At 38.1% G+C, this 22,481-nt stretch overlaps 2 protein-coding genes across 4 annotated transcripts; both read left to right on the top strand.

Moving 5' to 3' along the window:
* Nucleotides 1-377: 377 nt before the first annotated feature.
* On the top strand, nucleotides 378-5,296 carry LOC148100883 (kinesin-like protein KIF1B). Its single transcript, XM_087847264.1, has 4 exons — nucleotides 378-2,506; nucleotides 2,733-2,889; nucleotides 3,101-3,219; nucleotides 3,329-5,296. The coding sequence occupies exons 1-4, from the start codon at nucleotides 2,415-2,417 to the stop codon at nucleotides 3,351-3,353; spliced, it is 393 nt and encodes a 130-aa protein (XP_087703390.1). The 5' UTR covers nucleotides 378-2,414; the 3' UTR covers nucleotides 3,354-5,296.
* Nucleotides 5,297-16,587: 11,291 nt separating this feature from the next.
* LOC148100884 (kinesin-like protein KIF1B) lies at nucleotides 16,588-20,012 on the top strand. 3 transcript variants are annotated; one of them, XM_087846829.1, is made up of 5 exons: nucleotides 16,588-16,747; nucleotides 18,096-18,328; nucleotides 18,555-18,711; nucleotides 18,923-19,041; nucleotides 19,151-20,012. In XM_087846829.1, the coding sequence occupies exons 2-5, from the start codon at nucleotides 18,237-18,239 to the stop codon at nucleotides 19,173-19,175; spliced, it is 393 nt and encodes a 130-aa protein (XP_087702955.1). In that variant the 5' UTR covers nucleotides 16,588-16,747; nucleotides 18,096-18,236; the 3' UTR covers nucleotides 19,176-20,012. The 3 variants fall into 3 exon arrangements, with proteins under 3 accessions (XP_087702955.1, XP_087702954.1, XP_087702953.1); XM_087846828.1 differs by lacking the exon at nucleotides 16,588-16,747 and adding an exon at nucleotides 16,755-17,458; XM_087846827.1 differs by lacking the exon at nucleotides 16,588-16,747 and having other exon boundaries at nucleotides 16,755-18,328.
* Nucleotides 20,013-22,481: the final 2,469 nt, after the last annotated feature.

Here is a 22,481-nt window from a genome sequence, read left to right on the forward strand (position 1 = left end):
TTACAGTAAGAATCCTCCAACAGCCTTTCAAAAGAAACATTTTTTGTCTTTCCTCAATTCTGAGAGTAACTGAAGCCACAAACCTGAAGCTTGAGACCCCAAACTAACCAAATTTAATGTTTCCTTAATCAGCACAGTAATTTTTAACTCTTTGTGTGTTATGTTTACTCACAGTTTTGATGCTTGCTTCTTCGACTTGATCCACCATCGCTCTGCTGTTTTCTCCTCATGCTTCTCCTTCATGCGTCCTGTCCTCAAATATAATCCAACCTGCCTCCTTGTTTCCTCCTTGACTTGTATTAGCAAAATTTCCAGTTAAATTAAGAGAAATCCAGAAAAGTTTTCCTGCTTCAAAAGCTCTTCCAGTTGCCTGTCTTCTTGTCCTCCTTTAAATGTGCATTTTTCTACATTTGTATTTATTTGACTTCATATTGCCATGACAACATAGCACAGAGCATCATGGTAGATTAAGGCAGGTGGTTCTCTCCTGTGCAGAAATGCTGGTGTTCCATAGTGATGTAAAAGTATGTTAATAATCTTTAAACAGACACTCACTGATCCTGTAAGAGCAGGAATTTAACTGCAAACCGTCACAGTCCCCATCAGCATAGCTGGACTGGCCATCGGGCATACCGGGCATTTGGCCGGTGGCCCGATGGTAATTTTTTGTTTTAAATAGGCCGATGTTTTGTTGTTGTTGTCTTTTTTTCGTAACCGTGTAGACAGTGAAAGGTGGGGATTGGACAGATGCTGGCAGACGTGTAAAAATAACTCAATTGTTTGGTAGTGGCTATGGTGGAGCTTTCACAGATTCAGTAAAATTAGCAAGTGGTGGAGGTCAGCAGGTGGATGGGGGAAAGGGGAGGCGGAGGTGGAGAGACCCAAGGCGGCTGCCAGTCCGACTGTCAGGTGAAATGAGCTTCAGGTAAGAAGTTATGACCTGCAGTCTATCTGGGTCAGATATAAACCAAGTTTTGGTGTAGTTTATTTTCGTTGTGCTAACTTTTTACAGTCAGTTACAATAACTTGTACTGTGTACTAGCTAGCATGACAGAGTTTCTATACAGTTGGGTGGGTGCTATGATGTTACTGGTGAACTTTATTTTATTCATATGGTGAGTTAGTAGAGTTGCCTACCATCCTGTAAAAAACGTAATCCTCTGGTATTCAGAGTTAATATTAAGCATTTCGCATTGAGCTGAAAATAAATGGGATTTGTCCCGTACTTCAGCTACAATAAAAAAAAGACAAAAAGCTGGAGTTATTCTGTGTCTTTACGCTGTCAGCTTCTTCTCTCATTCTCCCCCCTCCCTCTCCTGCTGCTACTTCAATCGTGAAACTGATCAACGATCAGCTGATCGGCGTTTCTGCCGCCTCTCTCCTGTCTCTCTTGCTTGTTTATCTCCCGCTTTGCGCCAGAAAGAGGAAACTAGTGGAGGTCGGGTTAAACAGCAGCAGCGCCTTTAAACTTGATAAGCTGTTGTTAGAATTTATTTAATATTACTTTCTAGTATCAGCTGATGTTTGTTGGAGCCGTAAAAGCTGCTGGTCATGATATCGGTTTGGTTATCTGGTGAGAGGGAAACATGAAGAAGAAACCAGGAGATGTCCTTACTGAATCATCAGAGCTGAACAGGTGATGGAGAAACAGGTTTACCTTTTAGGTGACATGAATGGGTTGAAGGAAAGCTATGAACTGTTTCTGAGAGACAACTTACACCAGGATCCTTTTCTATGTAGCTGACAGCTGGTAACTGTGCAGGGGCGGGTCTAGCAAAGTTTTGCCATGGGGCCAGGTAGAGCATTAAAGGGAAAGGGGGGCACAAAGAAATACTTTTCTTTCTTATTCTCATTTAAAATTTCTAGCTTTTAACAAATAATTATCCAAATCTTACAACCAAAGTTTTCATCTGATGTCAAATGTATAGAAATCCATTATTGTACATATTAGTTTTTTTCAGGGTCCCAACATAATTTCTTCAGAAGAAAGTACTGTACATGATGCCAGTATTTTCCCACATTTTCTAGATACTGTACTAGTACTTTGTGTAAAATGCCATCAAAAAGTCAGTTAAGTTTTATTCGTTCTCACCTGTCTTTCTGTCTCCTTTCACTTTTAAAAGGTTGCCATGTTAGAAAACATATTTTGCCCTGCCATGCTGTTTATTGATGTGGTAAATAAATAGTGTATGAAAATTATCACTAAATCTTATTATTTTTAATATTCAGTAATGGTCATGTCTTACCTCTAGTCTGCTCTGTCTTAATTTCAGGTTTCCACCATATGTTGTAGATAGTTCAGGAAGTTAACTCAACCAAGCAGTCTTTGGGTTTCGGCTAAGTACTGTTTAGAATACCAGAATAGGGAGCCTCCAGCCTCCAGTCCCTCCTGCTCAGACTATGAAAACTTCCAGATGGTTCCCACTCTGGAGACCTCCTACCTTGCGTGGGCTGCAAAGAACGAGTTCCTCAACTTGGTGCCTGATAATGAAGAAATGCGACCAGGGTGAGTAATGCCATATTAACCTAAATACTGTCACTAAGACATGTGTCTCACAGACCAAATGTAAGTCGACACTCATGTTCTCTAGTTCAAGCAGAAATGATGTGGATTGATTCAAATTCCTGAGCCTGGATGATTTCAGCTGGAAACAAACCAACTCTGCTTCTTCCTCAGAAAAACAAGCGCTCTCTTAAAAAATAAATAAATGAATAAAATCACTTCTTTTCAGATCTGTTGTGTCCAAGAAGGGTTTTCTAAGCTTTATGGAGCCTCGCTCTAACTCATGGGTGAAGCATTTTGTGGTTGTTCGCCGGCCCTACGTCTTCATCTACAACAGCAACCAGGACCCCGTGGAGCGAGGCGTCCTCAACCTCTCCACAGCACAGGTGGAATACAGCGAAGACCAGCAGGCCATGCTTATGGTTTGAGGCAGGATAGAGAAAGGCTGGATGTAACACGCTTGTCTTTAATGAGAATTCATTCAAAATGTTTTGGTGCACGTTGGCCAGTTTTGGACACATTGATTGATGAAATGGCAAATGGACTGGGATTTATCATTTGAATGAACATAAATATAATGTGATGTTTTCTTTTCAGACGCCCAACACATTTGCAGTCTGCGCAAAACATGGAGGCATCCTCCTGCAGGCCAACAACGAGAATGACATGAACGACTGGCTGTACGCCTTTAATCCTCTGCTAGCAGGAACAATAAGGTACACACACACAGACACACACGCACCTCTCACACCACAGTCAAACGTACAGCTTCTGCACCCTTCAAAAACATTCCCTTCTCCTCACAACGTAAAACTCTCCCCACAGATCTAAGTTGGCGAGGAAGAACTGAGCGGGCGGAGCGGTACGCGGGAAAACCACCGCTTCCATCCTTTATGAAAAGCCTTTGAAAATACCGAAAATACCAAGTGTTAAAACGTATTAATCATTGTGATTCTTGATGGTTTTCTCTTGTAAGTAGACTTGTGGCTTAAGTCTCTTTTCATGCAACTCAAACGTTTAAGTTCCACAGAACTTTTGCCTCCCCGCTTCCCTCCAGCAACCCCGCTGCCAACTTAGCTTTCCTCCTCTCTATTCCCTCCCTTCAGCTTTTTGTGTTTTTGTTTCGATGACAATTCGACAACAATTTTGTTCCGCTTGGTTGTCATTCCCAAACTCCCCTAACTAAGTAGCATGTTGTAGTAGTCTACTTGTGTGTGCACGACTCTTTAGAAACTTTCGGTTTGCCAATTATCTGTACAAAAAAATGTCTCTATCAGTTTTATTTGTCTCCTGAAATGAGTTTCATTTTATTTTGGGGGTTTTTGCTGTTGGTTTTTTATTAAATTAACATGCTTGAATGATACCTGCAGCAGTCCTCAGGAGAAGACCAGGTTTGCTCAGTTTCAAACGAAAAACAAAAATGAACCAAATCAACCAGCTTACATTTGAAACCATGAAGGAAAAATCTACAGATATCTCAAAGTGACGTGTTAGTTTACGCTCTGCTACCTAAACTATAGCTGCTAATAGATTTATAGGGTATTTTTCTTCTCGCAGTGAATTTGCATCAGGCTGAACCGTCTCTGAAACAAAAACTCAAAGTGGGAATGAACTTTGACAGGAGGGCCACGCCCAATTTCCTCTGTCATCCACGTCATACTTAGATCCTCCTCAATCTGTGTACATACGCCGCCTCCAAACCCCCGATAGTGCCAGTGTCAGTTAGTGAGTCAGTAAAATACTGACTCACTAACAGGGTTACAAGGAGATGAGGAGGAGGACTAGGAGGATGAAAACGAACTAAGGAGAGAACTTGATTTGTACATGCAGTCTGTTCTGGGATGAGTGTGGTAGTTAACCCTCGTTTAACACATCCCTCTCTGCTCCTCTAGCTCGCTCTATCTCACTGAGAATCAGAAAGCCTTGACATTTACTGCTATTAACTTTACACTCTTGTTGTAAAGACGCAAAGAAAACACAGTGAAAAGGTTAGAAGGACGTAAGGAAAAAGAATGAATGAATGGTTTAATAGAAGGAAAGAAGTTAAAGGGACTACATATTCAAAGGTCTTATTTCTGATACTACCCCATGAAAATATTTGCTATTTTAGTGTGAACTAAGAGAGGGTTTGAATGTAAGACAGAGGAGACCTAAAATGTAACCCCCTGCACCTCGACTGAGGAGGTGAGTTACATTAGTGCTTCCTCTTTATTAGAAAGCGGTTTAAGTGAATTAGAAGTCTGTTGTTTTTTTGGAGGAGATCTACTCATTAGTCATGCTAGACATCCATCTGAACTCTATCAAAATAAAGGTGTATTTTAACTCATTTTTATTTTTTCTAATATCAGAGGTCTAGGACTATACAAAGTAGCTGGTGAGATCTAAAACGACAGCAGACTTATTGTGTCTTTCTTTACCTCATCACTTTTTTCTGTGTGTGTTTTTCTGTTGATGCCTTTCAAACAAAACTAGCCATGATATTTTCCACCTTCCCCCTCTGACAATTAATATCAGTTAACCAAGCCCCCTTTCAGATTTGTTCACCAAAAGAAAAGAAAAAAAACCCCGTCATTAACGCTGTTTATTATTTGTCAGACCGGTTTTATTTTCATACTTTGTAAATATCTATGTTGTATGGAGCTTGAACTAAAATGTAAATATGTTTACTGTATTTGTAATAATTATAATCCATTCGCTGTACAGCATAGATGTGTCATGCAGATATCCTAATTCTGTGTATGGTAATCTTGCACCATTGAACTGTTAGTGAATGAGGCAACAATAAAAGTGGGAAACGTGCATTAGCAGATCAAGTGCTGCCTGCTTATTTCCTGCTTTATGTGAGCTTCTGCTGTAGTTTATTATGTGCTTTAGTCCCAAGAAACCACCCTTTTACTGTGGCGCACAATAAGATCTTCTGATGTTTGGTGTCATCTTCCTGTGATCTCCTGTGAACAGGTGGATTCATTCATTTCAAGTTTATGTATGTAGCACCAAATCACAGCAGGGGCTGAACACTGTAAAGACTCTAGAATAATTATGGAGGCACAACATTTAAAGTTCCCATCCTTCCATCCCACAGACCTAAAAGTTAGTTATATGATAAACATCCTCATATGGAGACAGTTTTTTTAATAGGCCAAAACAAGTCATTGTTTACAAAAATGTACATTTTATTGGACAAAATGAGGTAAACAGTGAAGAAAAGTATGAGAAAACGGAGCATAGGATCTCCGGAGACTGTGGCAACTAGAATTATTGTATACGTGTGTGTATTAAGGACTGAAACAGACAAAGAATGAATCAGACAATGAAGCAATGTCCTTTTTAAATGTTTATTTATAAACAGGATAAAACCATTCAAGTATTGAGTCATGAATAAAACATCAACCTCTGATCTGCTAATTGGGAAACAGAGGATGTCAGTGTATTTTTCAGTGCTAGTCCAAATTGAGTGAGATGACTTTACATTTGAAGAGATTCGATTACAAGTTATATTTGGTTTTAATTGAATGAGTTCAATTTGATTTAAATCAAGCCAATTCACAACATATATACTTGAAATATATGATAAGATAAAGGTTGTGCAATAATACAGAGAAAGCCCCAACAATCAAATGACCCCCTATGAGCAAGAACTTGGCAACAGTGGGAAGGAAAAACTCCATTTTCGGCAGAACCAGAATCAGGGAGGGGCCATCTGCCTCCACCGGTTGGGGTAAGAAAATGAAACTAAACTATAGGGAGACAAAGAGGAAAGATGTTCATGATATATATGAAACTTTCCGCTAGCCTTGACTAAAATATTGTTTTTGACAGGAAAGTATTGTTTCATTCATTCATGTTTATTCCACGAGGTGGACAGCAGGAATAAAACAAACCAGATACTAAGAAATAAAGTATACAATGAAATTTTCTCGATATGCTAAAATTCCCACTGAGACTGGATAAGATTATTCTAAAACTGGTCAAAATACAATTCTCTTCATGCACAGAAATCTCACCCAGTCCCACAACCCAGGACGAATATTCCTTATGTGTTCTTGAGCTGGACAGAAATTCCTCTTGCTGAGCGGGGTCCACGCCAGCCTCGTGTCAGGCAGATGAGGAGCCTCCTGTCCCAGTCTCATCCGTCCACTGGGCCCATCACATCCCAGCCCAGTTCGCATTCTGCATTGGAGTCCGTCGCTCGATACCACCGCGGCTCCCCTCACGTCATCACCTGTAAGTAAAAACAAATAGGAGCCAGAACCATCATCCCGGAAGCTGCCCTGGCTTATAGCCATGGCGACCCTCTCCCAACACGGCTGCACCCAGTGAACAACAGTGAGACGCTACTGACAAATGCAGGCAGTGGTATACATCTGCCCTGATGTCAATCACACACGTTGTCTCCTACTGTCGCCGTTCCTGCTGTCGGGACTGGGTCACCACATCACGCTGACCGGTCTCCAGACACGGCGTCGCACCCCCCACGATCATGCAGCGGCTCCCTCTTTTCCACCTGGCCTTCATGCGTTCCTCTTCCAATCAAGGGCCTCTCTCCTTCCAGTGCTCAGCTTGCTTCCTTTTAATACGACTTTAAAACAGCTGAAAGGACACCTCTGGACACACCCATGCCTCAACATGTGATCACTATCAGCTAATTTTTCCCATGCCCAGCTAATCCACAGTGGATTAAAACAACATAAAATGACACAATAAAAACATGCGATACAAACAGAATAAAATCATGCAAATAAAAACTACACTCACAAATAGATACTAAAATCAGAAGAAAACCAAGATAAACGATGAATACAAAATTTCTACTGTGTGCAACTCTTTCAGTCTTTGAATATTTTTCAATATTTTTCATTTCTTACAATCAGAATTCTCCAGAATTCTAACTTTTCTAACTGACCTCTGACCTTTGAGCAGTAGTGTGTACTGTATGCTTGTATGTAACTGTATCTGACCTGGATTTTATCACCAGTTTCAAATAAGAATCTTCTTTAAAGTCTGTCTTTCAATACAAAATAAGTTAAACTTTATCAAGGCTGATGGTAAACTGTCCCTAACAAGTCCACTTTTTTGCGTGCTCATTGACTTTCTCCTATCAGAGCTGTTTAACAAGCCCACTTTATACATGCTTATTAATCTATCACGCTTATCAGTGGCTCATGGTTGCTTAAAGCCTATGTCTGAACTTGACCACAGAGGCAGAGCATCATTCAATCTCGGCAGCAGCTCCAGGATGACAAACTCCACTTTCTCTGCATCAAGACAGCTCATAACTTTTTAACAGTCTCTCCTGATAGTCTCATATCATCTGCTCTAATAAATAGCGGTACACTATCATTACAATGTAGACTACAGCTCAAAAGTCTGAGGTGAATTAGAAATGTCTTGTTTTCAGAATAGACTCAAATTAGGTTTCAGATTGAATCACAGCAATTTATGAAAATAATCATATAAATGCTTAATATTAACACTGATCACAAATCATGAATGATTTTTAATAGAATATCTACAGAGGTGTTCAGAGACCCATTTTCAGCAATAATCCCTCCTGTGTTCAGTGGTACATTGTCTTATCTAATGCAAGCTTAACACATTAAAGCCTAACTTATCACTCAAAACAGCTTTTTAAGAGATTTTTGCACAAACTGAAACTATTGTGGTGATTAAAGAAACAATAAATGTGTCTGGATCATCCCAGTGTTTGTTTTTAACCTCATGAAACCAAGTTGACATTTTCCTCTAAAGGGGCTGCAACACCCAGCTGCACAAAACCTTCACTTTTTTTTAACAGTTTCACTCTTTGAATATTTTTCATTTCTTACAATCAGAATTCTCCAATAGATTTGTAGAAGAAAATTATTTTCTTTCATGCGTCACCAACTGAACCTGTCATGTTAACGTCTCAAGCTCCAGCCTAACCTCATTGAATTTTGCTTAGCAAAGTACTTTTCAACTCTAATAATTAGTAAGATTATATTTCTTATCATCTGTTGGTCGTCTGACCTGATAAACTTCAATGAACATTATGACACAGGAGTGATTGTCTCTAAAAATGGGCTCCTGCACGCTTGCAGACATTTTTCCATCACAACTTATGGATGATGAAGGATTTGATTAAAGCTGTGAAACATTACTGATAACCTTCATGTGATGTTACATTAAAGCCAATTTTCTATTAAAATCAGGGACTTTTCTAACTGACCTCTGACCTTTGAGCAGTAGTGTGTACTGTATGCTTGTATGTAACTGTATCTGACCTGGATTTTATCACCAGTTTCAAATAAGAATCTTCTTTAAAGTCTGTCTTTCAATACAAAATAAGTTAAACTTTATCAAGGCTGATGGTAAACTGTCCCTAACAAGTCGACTTTATTGCGTGCTCATTGACTTTCTCCTATCAGAGCTGTTTAACAAGCCCACTTTATACATGTTTATTTATCTATCACGCTTATCAGTGGCTCATGGTTGCTTAAAGCCTATGTCTGAACTTGACCACAGAGGCAGAGCATCATTCAATATTGGCAGCAGCTCCAGGATGACAAACTCCACTTTCTCTGCATCAAGACAGCTCATAACTTTTTAACAGTCTCTCCTGATAGTCTCATATCATCTGCTCTAATCAATAACGGTACACTATCATTACAATGTAGACTACAGCTCAAAAGTCTGAGGTGAATTAGAAATGTCTTGTTTTCTGAAACGACTCAAATTAGGTTTCAGATTGAATCACAGCAATTTATGAAAATAATCATATAAATGCTTAATATTAACACTGATCACAAATCATGAAGGATTTTTAATAGAATATCTACAGAGGTGTTCAGAGACCCATTTTCAGCAATAATCCCTCCTGTGTTCAGTGGTACATTGTCTTATCTAATGCAAGCTTAACACATTAAAGCCTAACTTATCACTCAAAACAGCTTTTTAAAGATTTTAGCACAAACTGAAACTATTGTGGTGATTAAAGAAACAATAAATGTGTCTGGATCATCCCAGTGTTTGTTTTTAACCTCATGAAACCAAGTTTCCATTTTCCTCTAAAGGGGCTGCAACACCCAGCTGCACAAAACTTTCACTTTTTTTTAACAGTTTCACTCTTTGAATATTTTTCATTTCTTACAATCAGAATTCTCCAATAGATTTGTAGAAGAAATTTATTTTCTTTCAGGCATCACCAACTGAACCTGTTATGTTAACGTCTCAAGCTCCAGCCTACCCTCATTGAATTTTGCTTAGCAAAGTACTTTTCAACTCTAATAATTAGTAAGATTATATTTCTTATCATCTGTTGGTCGTCTGACCTGATAAACTTCAATGAACATTATGACACAGGAGTGATTGTCTCTAAAAATGGGCTCCTGCACGCTTGCAGACATTTTTCCATCACAACTTATGGATGATGAATGATTTGATAAAAAGCTGTGAAACATTACTGATAAACTGCATGTGATGTTACATTAAAGCCAATTTTCTATTAAAATCGGGGACTTTTCTAACTGACCTCTGACCTTTGAGCAGTAGTGTGTACTGTATGCTTGTATGTAACTGTATCTGACCTGGATTTCATCACGAGTTTCAAATAAGAATCTTCTTTAAAGTCTGTCTTTCAATACAAAATGAAGTTAAACTTTATCAAGGCTGATGGTAAACTGTCCCTAACAAGTCCACTTTATTGCGTGCTCATTGACTTTCTCCTATCAGAGCTGTTTAACAAGCCCACTTTATACATGCTTATTAATCTATCACGCTTATCAGTGGCTCATGGTTGCTTAAAGCCTATGTCTGAACTTGACCACAGAGGCAGAGCATCATTCAATCTTGGCAGCAGCTCCAGGATGACAAACTCCACTTTCTCTGCATCAAGACAGCTCATAACTTTTTAACAGTCTCTCCTGATAGTCTCATATCATCTGCTCTAATAAATAACGGTACACTATCATTACAATGTAGACTACAGCTCAAAAGTCTGAGGTGAATTAGAAATGTCTAGTTTTCTGAATAGACTCAAATTTGGTTTCAGATTGAATCACAGCAATTTATGAAAATATTCATATAAATGCTTAATATTAACACTGATCACAAATCATGAATGATTTTTAATAGAATATCTACAGAGGTGTTCAGAGACCCATTTTCAGCAATAATCCCTCCTGTGTTCAGTGGTACATTGTCTTATCTAATGCAAGCTTAACACATTAAAGCCTAACTTATCACTCAAAACAGCTTTTTAAAGAGTTTTGCACAAACTGAAACTATTGTGGTGATTAAAGAAACAATAAATGTGTCTGGATCATCCCAGTGTTTGTTTTTAACCTCATGAAACCAAGTTTCCATTTTCCTCTAAAGGGGCTGCAACACCCAGCTGCACAAAACCTTCACTTTTTTTAAACAGTTTCACTCTTTGAATATTTTTCACTTCTTACAATCAGAATTCTCCAATAGATTTGTAGAAGAAAATTATTTTCTTTCAGGCATCACCAACTGAACCTGTTATGTTAACGTCTCAAGCTCCAGCCTAACCTCATTGAATTTTGCTTAGCAAAGTACTTTTCAACTCTAATAATTAGTAAGATTATATTTCTTATCATCTGTTGGTCGTCTGACCTGATAAACTTCAATGAACATTATGACACAGGAGTGATTGTCTCTAAAAATGGGCTCCTGCACGCTTGCAGACATTTTTCCATCACAACTTATGGATGATGAAGGATTTGATTAAAGCTGTGAAACATTACTGATAAACTTCATGTGATGTTACATTAAAGCCAATTTTCTATTAAAATCAGGGACTTTTCTAACTGACCTCTGACCTTTGAGCAGTAGTGTGTACTGTATGCTTGTATGTAACTGTATCTGACCTGGATTTTATCACCAGCTTCAAATAAGAATCTTCTTTAAAGTCTGTCTTTCAATACAAATGAAGTTAAACTTTATCAAGGCTGATGGTAAACTGTCCCTAACAAGTCCACTTTATTGCGTGCTCATTGACTTTCTCCTATCAGAGCTGTTTAACAAGCCCACTTTATACATGCTTATTAATCTATCACGCTTATCAGTGGCTCATGGTTGCTTAAAGCCTATGTCTGAACTTGACCACAGAGGCAGAGCATCATTCAATCTTGGCAGCAGCTCCAGGATGACAAACTCCACTTTCTCTGCATCAAGACAGCTCATAACTTTTTAACAGTCTCTCCTGATAGTCTCATATCATCTGCTCTTATAAATAACGGTACACTATCATTACAATGTAGACTACAGCTCAAAAGTCTGAGGTGAATTAGAAATGTCTTGTTTTCAGAATAGACTCAAATTAGGTTTCAGATTGAATCACAGCAATTTTTTAAAAAAAATTCATATAAATGATTAATATTAACACTGATCACAAATCATGAATGATTTTTAATAGAATATCTACAGAGGTGTTCAGAGACCCATTTTCAGCAATAATCGCTCCTGTGTTCAGTGGTACATTGTCTTATCTAATGCAAGCTTAACACATTAAAGCCTAACTTATCACTCAAAACAGCTTTTTAACAGATTTTTGCACAAACTGAAACTATTGTGGTGATTAAAGAAACGATAAATGTGTCTGGATCATCCCAGTGTTTGTTTTTAACCTCGTGAAACCAAGTTGACATTTTCCTCTAAAGGGGCTGCAACACCCAGCTGCACAAAACCTTCACTTTTTTTAACAGTTTCACTCTTTGAATATTTTTCATTTCTTACAATCAGAATTCTCCAATAGATTTGTAGAAGAAAATTATTTTCTTTCATGCATCACCAACTGAACCTGTTATGTTAACGTCTCAAGCTCCAGCCTACCCTCATTGAATTTTGCTTAGCAAAGTACTTTTCAACTCTAATAATTAGTAAGATTATATTTCTTATCATCTGTTGGTCGTCTGACCTGATAAACTTCAATGAACATTATGTCACAGGAGTGATTGTCTCTAAAAATGGGCTCCTGCACGCTTGCAGACATTTTTCCATCACAACTTATTTATGATGAATGATTTGATAAAAAGCTGTGAAACATTACTGATAAACTTCATGTGATGTTACATTAAAGCCAATTTTCTATTAAAATCAGGGACTTTTCTAACTCACCTCTGACCTTTGAGCAGTAGTGTGTACTGTATGCTTGTATGTAACTGTATCTGACTTGGATTTTATCACCAGTTTCAAATAAGAATCTTCTTTAAAGTCTGTCTTTCAATACAAAATAAGTTAAACTTTATCAAGGCTGATGGTAAACTGTCCCTAACAAGTCCACTTTATTGCGTGCTCATTGACTTTCTCCTATCAGAGCTGTTTAACAAGCCCACTTTATACATGCTTATTAATCTATCACGCTTATCAGTGGCTCATGGTTGCTTAAAGCCTATGTCTGAACTTGACCACAGAGGCAGAGCATCATTCAATCTTGGCAGCAGCTCCAGGATGACAAACTCCACTTTCTCTGCATCAAGACAGCTCATAACTTTTTAACAGTCTCTCCTGATAGTCTCATATCATCTGCTCTAATAAATAACGGTACACTATCATTACAATGTAGACTACAGCTCAAAAGTCTTACGTGAATTAGAAATGTCTTGTTTTCTGAATAGACTCAAATAAGGTTTCAGTTTGAATCACAGCAATTTTTAAAAAATAATCATATAAATGCTTAATATTAACACTGATGACAAATCATGAATGATTTTTAATAGAATATCTACAGAGGTGTTCAGAGACCCATTTTCAGCAATAATCCCTCCTGTGTTCAGTGGTACATTGTCTTATCTAATGCAAGCTTAACACATTAAAGCCTAACTTATCACTCAAAAAAGCTTTTTAAAGATTTTTGCACAAACTGAAACTATTGTGGTGATTAAAGAAACAATAAATGTGTCTGGATCATCCCAGTGTTTGTTTTTAACCTCGTGAAACCAAGTTTCCATTTTCCTCTAAAGGGGCTGCAACACCCAGCTGCACAAAACCTTCACTTTTTTTTTACTTTTTTTTAACAGTTTCACTCTTTGAATATTTTTCATTTCTTACAATCAGAATTCTCCAATAGATTTGTAGAAGAAAATTATTTTCTTTCATGCGTCACCAACTGAACCTGTCATGTTAACGTCTCAAGCTCCAGCCTAACCTCATTGAATTTTGCTTAGCAAAGTACTTTTCAACTCTAATAATTAGTAAGATTATATTTCTTATCATCTGTTGGTCGTCTGACCTGATAAACTTCAATGAACATTATGACACAGGAGTGATTGTCTCTAAAAATGGGCTCCTGCATGCTTGCAGACATTTTTCCATCACAACTTATTTATGATGAATGATTTGATTAAAGCTGTGAAACATTACTGATAAACTTCATGTGATGTTACATTAAAGCCAAGTTTCTATTAAAATCAGGGACTTTTCTAAATGACCTCTGACCTTTGAGCAGTAGTGTGTACTGTATGCTTGTATGTAACTGTATCTGACCTGGATTTTATCACGAGTTTCAAATAAGAATCTTCTTTAAAGTCTGTCTTTCAATACAAATGAAGTTAAACTTTATCAAGGCTGATGGTAAACTGTCCCTAACAAGTCCACTTTATTGCGTGCTCATTGACTTTCTCCTATCAGAGCTGTTTAACAAGCCCACTTTATACATGCTTATTAATCGATCACGCTTATCAGTGGCTCATGGTTGCTTAAAGCCTATGTCTGAACTTGACCACAGAGGCAGAGCATCATTCAATCTTGGCAGCAGCTCCAGGATGACAAACTCCACTTTCTCTGCATCAAGACAGCTCATAACTTTTTAACAGTCTCTCCTGATAGTCTCATATCATCTGCTCTAATAAATAACGGTACACTATCATTACAATGTAGACTACAGCTCAAAAGTCTGAGGTGAATTAGAAATGTCTTGTTTTCTGAATAGACTCAAATTTGGTTTCAGATTGAATCACAGCAATTTTTAAAAAATAATCATATAAATGCTTAATATTAACACTGATCACAAATCATGAATGATTTTTAATAAAATATCTACAGAGGTGTTCAGAGACCCATTTTCAGCAATAATCCCTCCTGTGTTCAGTGGTACATTGTCTTATCTAATGCAAGCTTAACACATTAAAGCCTAACTTATCACTCAAAACAGCTTTTTAACAGTGTCTCTCTGTCCTCATACTTCTATACATTCTTCTGTAATAGATAATTATATGCTATCATTGTAATCAATCTACACTACAGCTCAAAAGTTTGAAGTCAATTTTTACCTGGTTTATAATCATGTGATTGGTCCACAAATCAGTGTCTAAAAAACGCTCATTTTTATCTGTGTCTATCATCAAAATTTGAGTTGATTGCAATCTCTCCCTAACAAGTTCACTTTATTGCGTGCTCATCAATCTCCTCTACATCTCAGCTAACTGAAGTCAGTTAGAAACGTCTTTTTATCTTAAAAAAAAAAACAAGATTTCTTTTTTATATTTTGTAAAGTGGTTTTGATTTATTTGGTTTTGCAGATAAATATAATTGTTTAAAACTTGCATTGATCACCAATTATGATTAATGTTTGATAAAATATTTGCTGGTGTGTGGATTACAACAATAATAGCGAGTGTGCAGATTATATTACCTTCCCTCAGTTTATCACATTAAATCTCATCTTACTAGTGACCCAGCAGTTTTTCCAAATACAGCTGTACTAACCAACATCATTTTTTCAAGTAATATAAAAATCATTTTTATATATTACCTTTATAAACATTCCATTTTTTCTTTCTAATGTCATTAAATCAAGTTTGCACATTTTTATAACAACATTTGGACCTCCAGATCTTTTTAGCTTTCAGTTTTTTCTCAGTGTCACACATGGATTAGTTTTCATCTCTTTCAATAGGAAAGTCAAATCTTCAGACCTTAAAGCAATCTTTGTTTCTTTCAATCATCCTAATATTTTTAATCTCCTGTAATATAATTGCAGTTAACCAGAGCTTAGCTACTCTGATCTACAGTGATTTTGGGGGTTTGGATTTGTTTTTCACAGGTGCAGAGCCTTTTTCTACAAAATTCCGAATAAACTGCATTTTTTAAAAGTATCATTAACCATGTAGACTGACAAGTAACTAACCATGTAACACAGTAATCAGTAGAGAAGAAAGAAAATAACCCATTTCAACATTTCTAATTCAGAGCAAAATTATTGATCTGATTAAGGAAACAGTAAATTTGGCCACATTATTGTCCTGATCCTCCAGTTTTCACTTTCCAATGTGACTAAATAAAATTCAACTGTTTTTTTTTTAAATAAAAGCAGATGCACATCCATATATTTCTTACAGTAAGAATCCTCCAACAGCCTTTCAAAATAAACATTTTTTGTCTTTCCTCAATTTTGAGAGTAACTGAAGCCACAAACCTGAAGCTTGAGACCCCAAACTAACCAAATTTAATGTTTCCTTAATCAGCACAGTAATTTTTAACTCTTTGTGTGTTATGTTTACTCACAGTTTTGATGCTTGCTTCTTCGACTTGATCCACCATCGCTCTGCTGTTTTCTCCTCATGCTTCTCCTTCATGCGTCCTGTCCTCAAATATAATCCAACCTGCCTCCTTGTTTCCTCCTTGACTTGTATTAGCAAAATTTCCAGTTAAATTAAGAGAAATCCAGAAAAGTTTTCCTGCTTCAAAAGCTCTTCCAGTTGCCTGTCTTCTTGTCCTCCTTTAAATGTGCATTTTTCTACATTTGTATTTATTTGACTTCATATTGCCATGACAACATAGCACAGAGCATCATGGTAGATTAAGGCAGGTGGTTCTCTCCTGTGCAGAAATGCTGGTGTTCCATAGTGATGTAAAAGTATGTTAATAATCTTTAAACAGACACTCACTGATCCTGTAAGAGCAGGAATTTAACTGCAAACCGTCACAGTCCCCATCAGCATAGCTGGACTGGCCATCGGGCATTTGGCCGGTGGCCCGATGGTAATTTTTTGTTTTAAATAGGCCGATGTTTTGTTGTTGTTGTCTTTTTTTCGTAACCGTGTAGACAGTGAAAGGTGGGGATTGGACAGATGCTGGCAGACGTGTAAAAATAACTCAATTGTTTGGTAGTGGCTATGGTGGAGCTTTCACAGATTCAGTAAAATTAGCAAGTGGTGGAGGTCAGCAGGTGGATGGGGGAAAGGGGAGGCGGAGGTGGAGAGACCCAAGGCGGCTGCCAGTCCGACTGTCAGGTGAAATGAGCTTCAGGTAAGAAGTTATGACCTGCAGTCTATCTGGGTCAGATATAAACCAAGTTTTGGTGTAGTTTATTTTCGTTGTGCTAACTTTTTACAGTCAGTTACAATAACTTGTACTGTGTACTAGCTAGCATGACAGAGTTTCTATACAGTTGGGTGGGTGCTATGATGTTACTGGTGAACTTTATTTTATTCATATGGTGAGTTAGTAGAGTTGCCTACCATCCTGTAAAAAACGTAATCCTCTGGTATTCAGAGTTAATATTAAGCATTTTGCATTGAGCTGAAAATAAATGGGATTTGTCCCGTACTTCAGCTACAATAAAAAAAAGACAAAAAGCTGGAGTTATTCTGTGTCTTTACGCTGTCAGCTTCTTCTCTCATTCTCCCCCCTCCCTCTCCTGCTGCTACTTCAATCGTGAAACTGATCAACGATCAGCTGATCGGCGTTTCTGCCGCCTCTCTCCTGTCTCTCTTGCTTGTTTATCTCCCGCTTTGCGCCAGAAAGAGGAAACTAGTGGAGGTGGGGTTAAACAGCAGCAGCGCCTTTAAACTTGATAAGCTGTTGTTAGAATTTATTTAATATTACTTTCTAGTATCAGCTGATGTTTGTTGGAGCCGTAAAAGCTGCTGGTCATGATATCGGTTTGGTTATCTGGTGAGAGGGAAACATGAAGAAGAAACCAGGAGATGTCCTTACTGAATCATCAGAGCTGAACAGGTGATGGAGAAACAGGTTTACCTTTTAGGTGACATGAATGGGTTGAAGGAAAGCTATGAACTGTTTCTCAGAGACAACTTACACCAGGATCCTTTTCTATGTAGCTGACAGCTGGTAACTGTGCAGGGGCGGGTCTAGCAAAGTTTTGCCATGGGGCCAGGTAGAGCATTAAAGGGAAAGGGGGGCACAAAGAAATACTTTTCTTTCTTATTCTCATTTAAATTTTCTAGCTTTTAACAAATAATTATCCAAATCTTACAACCAAAGTTTTCATCTGATGTCAAATTTATAGAAATCCATTATTGTACATATTAGTTTTTTTCAGGGTCCCAACATAATTTCTTCAGAAGAAAGTACTGTACATGATGCCAGTATTTTCCCACATTTTCTAGATACTGTACTAGTACTTTGTGTAAAATGCCATCAAAAAGTCAGTTAAGTTTTATTCGTTCTCACCTGTCTTTCTGTCTCCTTTCACTTTTAAAAGGTTGCCATGTTAGAAAACATATTTTGCCCTGCCATGCTGTTTATTGATGTGGTAAATAAATAGTGTATGAAAATTATCACTAAATCTTATTATTTTTACTATTCAGTAATGGTCATGTCTTACCTCTAGTCTGCTCTGTCTTAATTTCAGGTTTCCACCATATGTTGTAGATAGTTCAGGAAGTTAACTCAACCAAGCAGTCTTTGGGTTTCGGCTAAGTACTGTTTAGAATACCAGAATAGGGAGCCTCCAGCCTCCAGTCCCTCCTGCTCAGACTATGAAAACTTCCAGATGGTTCCCACTCTGGAGACCTCCTACCTTGCGTGGGCTGCAAAGAACGAGTTCCTCAACTTGGTGCCTGATATTGAAGAAATGCGACCAGGGTGAGTAATGCCATATTAACCTAAATACTGTCACTAAGACATGTGTCTCACAGACCAAATGTAAGTCGACACTCATGTTCTCTAGTTCAAGCAGAAATGATGTGGATTGATTCAAATTCCTGAGCCTGGATGATTTCAGCTGGAAACAAACCAACTCTGCTTCTTCCTCAGAAAAACAAGCGCTCTCTTAAAAAATAAATAAATGAATAAAATCACTTCTTTTCAGATCTGTTGTGTCCAAGAAGGGTTTTCTAAGCTTTATGGAGCCTCGCTCTAACTCATGGGTGAAGCATTTTGTGGTTGTTCGCCGGCCCTACGTCTTCATCTACAACAGCAACCAGGACCCCGTGGAGCGAGGCGTCCTCAACCTCTCCACAGCACAGGTGGAATACAGCGAAGACCAGCAGGCCATGCTTATGGTTTGAGGCAGGATAGAGAAAGGCTGGATGTAACACGCTTGTCTTTAATGAGAATTCATTCAAAATGTTTTGGTGCACGTTGGCCAGTTTTGGACACATTGATTGATGAAATGGCAAATGGACTGGGATTTATCATTTGAATGAACATAAATATAATGTGATGTTTTCTTTTCAGACGCCCAACACATTTGCAGTCTGCGCAAAACATGGAGGCATCCTCCTGCAGGCCAACAACGAGAATGACATGAACGACTGGCTGTACGCCTTTAATCCTCTGCTAGCAGGAACAATAAGGTACACACACACAGACACACACGCACCTCTCACACCACAGTCAAACGTACAGCTTCTGCACCCTTCAAAAACATTCCCTTCTCCTCACAACGTAAAACTCTCCCCACAGATCTAAGTTGGCGAGGAAGAACTGAGCGGGCGGAGCGGTACGCGGGAAAACCACCGCTTCCATCCTTTATGAAAAGCCTTTGAAAATACCGAAAATACCAAGTGTTAAAACGTATTAATCATTGTGATTCTTGATGGTTTTCTCTTGTAAGTAGACTTGTGGCTTAAGTCTCTTTTCATGCGACTCAAACGTTTAAGTTCCACAGAACTTTTGCCTCCCCGCTTCCCTCCAGCAACCCCGCTGCCAACTTAGCTTTCCTCCTCTCTATTCCCTCCCTTCAGCTTTTTGTGTTTTTGTTTCGATGACAATGTTTGGGTCTAATTTTGTTCCGCTTGGTTGTCATTCCCAAACTCCCCTAACTAAGTAGCATGTTGTAGTAGTCTACTTGTGTGTGCATGACTCTTTAGAAACTTTCGGTTTGCCAATTATCTGTACAAAAAAATGTCTCTATCAGTTTTATTTGTCTCCTGAAATGAGTTTCATTTTATTTTGGGGGTTTTTGCTGTTGGTTTTTTATTAAATTAACATGCTTGAATGATACCTGCAGCAGTCCTCAGGAGAAGACCAGGTTTGCTCAGTTTCAAACGAAAAACAAAAATGAACCAAATCAACCAGCTTACATTAGAAACCATGAAGGAAAAATCTACAGATATCTCCAAGTGACGTGTTAGTTTACGCTCTGCTACCTAAACTATAGCTGCTAATAGATTTATAGGGTATTTTTCTTCTCGCAGTGAATTTGCATCAGGCTGAACCGTCTCTGAAACAAAAACTCAAAGTGGGAATGAAATTTGACAGGAGGGCCACGCCCAATTTCCTCTGTCATCCACGTCATACTTAGATCCTCCTCAATCTGTGTACATACGCCGCCTCTAAACCCCCGATAGTGCCAGTGTCAGTTAGTGAGTCAGTAAAATACTGACTCACTAACAGGGTTACAAGGAGATGAGGAGGAGGACTAGGAGGATGAAAACGAACTAAGGAGAGAACTTGATTTGTACATGCAGTCTGTTCTGGGATGAGTGTGGTAGTTAACCCTCGTTTAACACATCCCTCTCTGCTCCTCTAGCTCGCTCTATCTCACTGAGAATCAGAAAGCCTTGACATTTACTGCTATTAACTTTACACTCTTGTTGTAAAGACGCAAAGAAAACACAGTGAAAAGGTTAGAAGGACGTAAGGAAAAAGAATGAATGAATGGTTTAATAGAAGGAAAGAAGTTAAAGGGACTACATATTCAAAGGTCTTATTTCTGATACTACCCCATGAAAATATTTGCTATTTTAGTGTGAACTAAGAGAGGGTTTGAATGTAAGACAGAGGAGACCTAAAATGTAACCCCCTGCACCTCGACTGAGGAGGTGAGTTACATTAGTGCTTCCTCTTTATTAGAAAGCGGTTTAAGTGAATTAGAAGTCTGTTGTTTTTTTGGAGGAGATCTACTCATTAGTCATGCTAGACATCCATCTGAACTCTATCAAAATAAAGGTGTATTTTAACTCATTTTTATTTTTTCTAATATCAGAGGTCTAGGACTATACAAAGTAGCTGGTGAGATCTAAAACGACAGCAGACTTATTGTGTCTTTCTTTACCTCATCACTTTTTTCTGTGTGTGTTTTTCTGTTGATGCCTTTCAAACAAAACTAGCCATGATATTTTCCACCTTCCCCCTCTGACAATTAATATCAGTTAACCAAGCCCCCTTTCAGATTTGTTCACCAAAAGAAAAGAAAAAAAACCCCGTCATTAACGCTGTTTATTATTTGTCAGACCGGTTTTATTTTCATACTTTGTAAATATCTATGTTGTATGGAGCTTGAACTAAAATGTAAATGTGTTTACTGTATTTGTAATAATTATAATCCATTCGCTGTACAGCATAGATGTGTCATGCAGATATCCTAATTCTGTGTATGGTAATCTTGCACCATTGAACTGTTAGTGAATGAGGCAACAATAAAAGTGGGAAACGTGCATTAGCAGATCAAGTGCTGCCTGCTTATTTCCTGCTTTATGTGAGCTTCTGCTGTAGTTTATTATGTGCTTTAGTCCCAAGAAACCACCCTTTTACTGTGGCGCACAATAAGATCTTCTGATGTTTGGTGTCATCTTCCTGTGATCTCCTGTGAACAGGTGGATTCATTCATTTCAAGTTTATGTATGTAGCACCAAATCACAGCAGGGGCTGAACACTGTAAAGACTCTAGAATAATTATGGAGGCACAACATTTAAAGTTCCCATCCTTCCATCCCACAGACCTAAAAGTTAGTTATATGATAAACGTCCTCATATGGAGACAGTTTTTTTAATAGGCCAAAACAAGTCATTGTTTACAAAAATGTACATTTTATTGGACAAAATGAGGTAAACAGTGAAGAAAAGTATGAGAAAACGGAGCATAGGATCTCCGGAGACTGTGGCAACTAGAATTATTGTATACGTGTGTGTATTAAGGACTGAAACAGACAAAGAATGAATCAGACAATGAAGCAATGTCCTTTTTAAATATTTATTTATAAACAGGATAAAACCATTCAAGTATTGAGTCATGAATAAAACATCAACCTCTGATCTGCTAATTGGGAAACAGAGGATGTCAGTGTATTTTTCAGTGCTAGTCCAAATTGAGTGAGATGACTTTACATTTGAATAGATTCGATTACAAGTTATATTTGGTTTTAATTGAATGAGTTCAATTTGATTTAAATCAAGCCAATTCACAACATATAAACTTGAAATATATGATAAGATAAAGGTTGTGCAATAATACAGAGAAAGCCCCAACAATCAAATGACCCCCTATGAGCAAGAACTTGGCAACAGTGGGAAGGAAAAACTCCATTTTCGGCAGAACCAGAATCAGGGAGGGGCCATCTGCCTCCACCGGTTGGGGTAAGAAAATGAAACTAAACTATAGGGAGACAAAGAGGAAAGATGTTCATGATATATATGAAACTTTCCGCTAGCCTTGACTAAAATATTGTTTTTGACAGGAAAGTATTGTTTCATTCATTCATGTTTATTCCACGAGGTGGACAGCAGGAATAAAACAAACCAGATACTAAGAAATAAAGTATACAATGAAATTTTCTCGATATGCTAAAATTCCCATTGAGACTGGATAAGATTATTCTAAAACTGGTCAAAATACAATTCTCTTCATGCACAGAAATCTCACCCAGTCCCACAACCCAGGACGAATATTCCTTGTGTGTTCTTGAGCTGGACAGAAATTCCTCTTGCTGAGCAGGGTCCACGCCAGCCTCGTGTCAGGCAGATGAGGAGCCTCCTGTCCCAGTCTCATCCGTCCACTGGGCCCATCACATCC

This window comes from Neolamprologus brichardi, chromosome 10, assembly GCF_056152115.1.
Source record: "Neolamprologus brichardi isolate AB-2024 chromosome 10, ASM5615211v1, whole genome shotgun sequence".
NCBI lineage: Eukaryota > Metazoa > Chordata > Actinopteri > Cichliformes > Cichlidae > Neolamprologus > Neolamprologus brichardi.

What these genes read in the sequence shown, in the direction of transcription:
- LOC148100883 (XM_087847264.1), top strand. Translation starts at nt 2,415, where the DNA reads ATGGTTCCCACTCTGGAGACCTCCTACCTTGCGTGGGCTGCAAAGAAC. An exon ending in TCAACCTCTCCACAGCACAG is followed by an intron (nt 2,890 to 3,100) that starts GTGGAATACAGC and finishes TTTTCTTTTCAG; the next exon opens with ACGCCCAACACATTTGCAGT. An exon ending in CTGCTAGCAGGAACAATAAG is followed by an intron (nt 3,220 to 3,328) that starts GTACACACACAC and finishes CTCTCCCCACAG; the next exon opens with ATCTAAGTTGGCGAGGAAGA.
- LOC148100884 (XM_087846829.1), top strand. Translation starts at nt 18,237, where the DNA reads ATGGTTCCCACTCTGGAGACCTCCTACCTTGCGTGGGCTGCAAAGAAC. An exon ending in TCAACCTCTCCACAGCACAG is followed by an intron (nt 18,712 to 18,922) that starts GTGGAATACAGC and finishes TTTTCTTTTCAG; the next exon opens with ACGCCCAACACATTTGCAGT. An exon ending in CTGCTAGCAGGAACAATAAG is followed by an intron (nt 19,042 to 19,150) that starts GTACACACACAC and finishes CTCTCCCCACAG; the next exon opens with ATCTAAGTTGGCGAGGAAGA.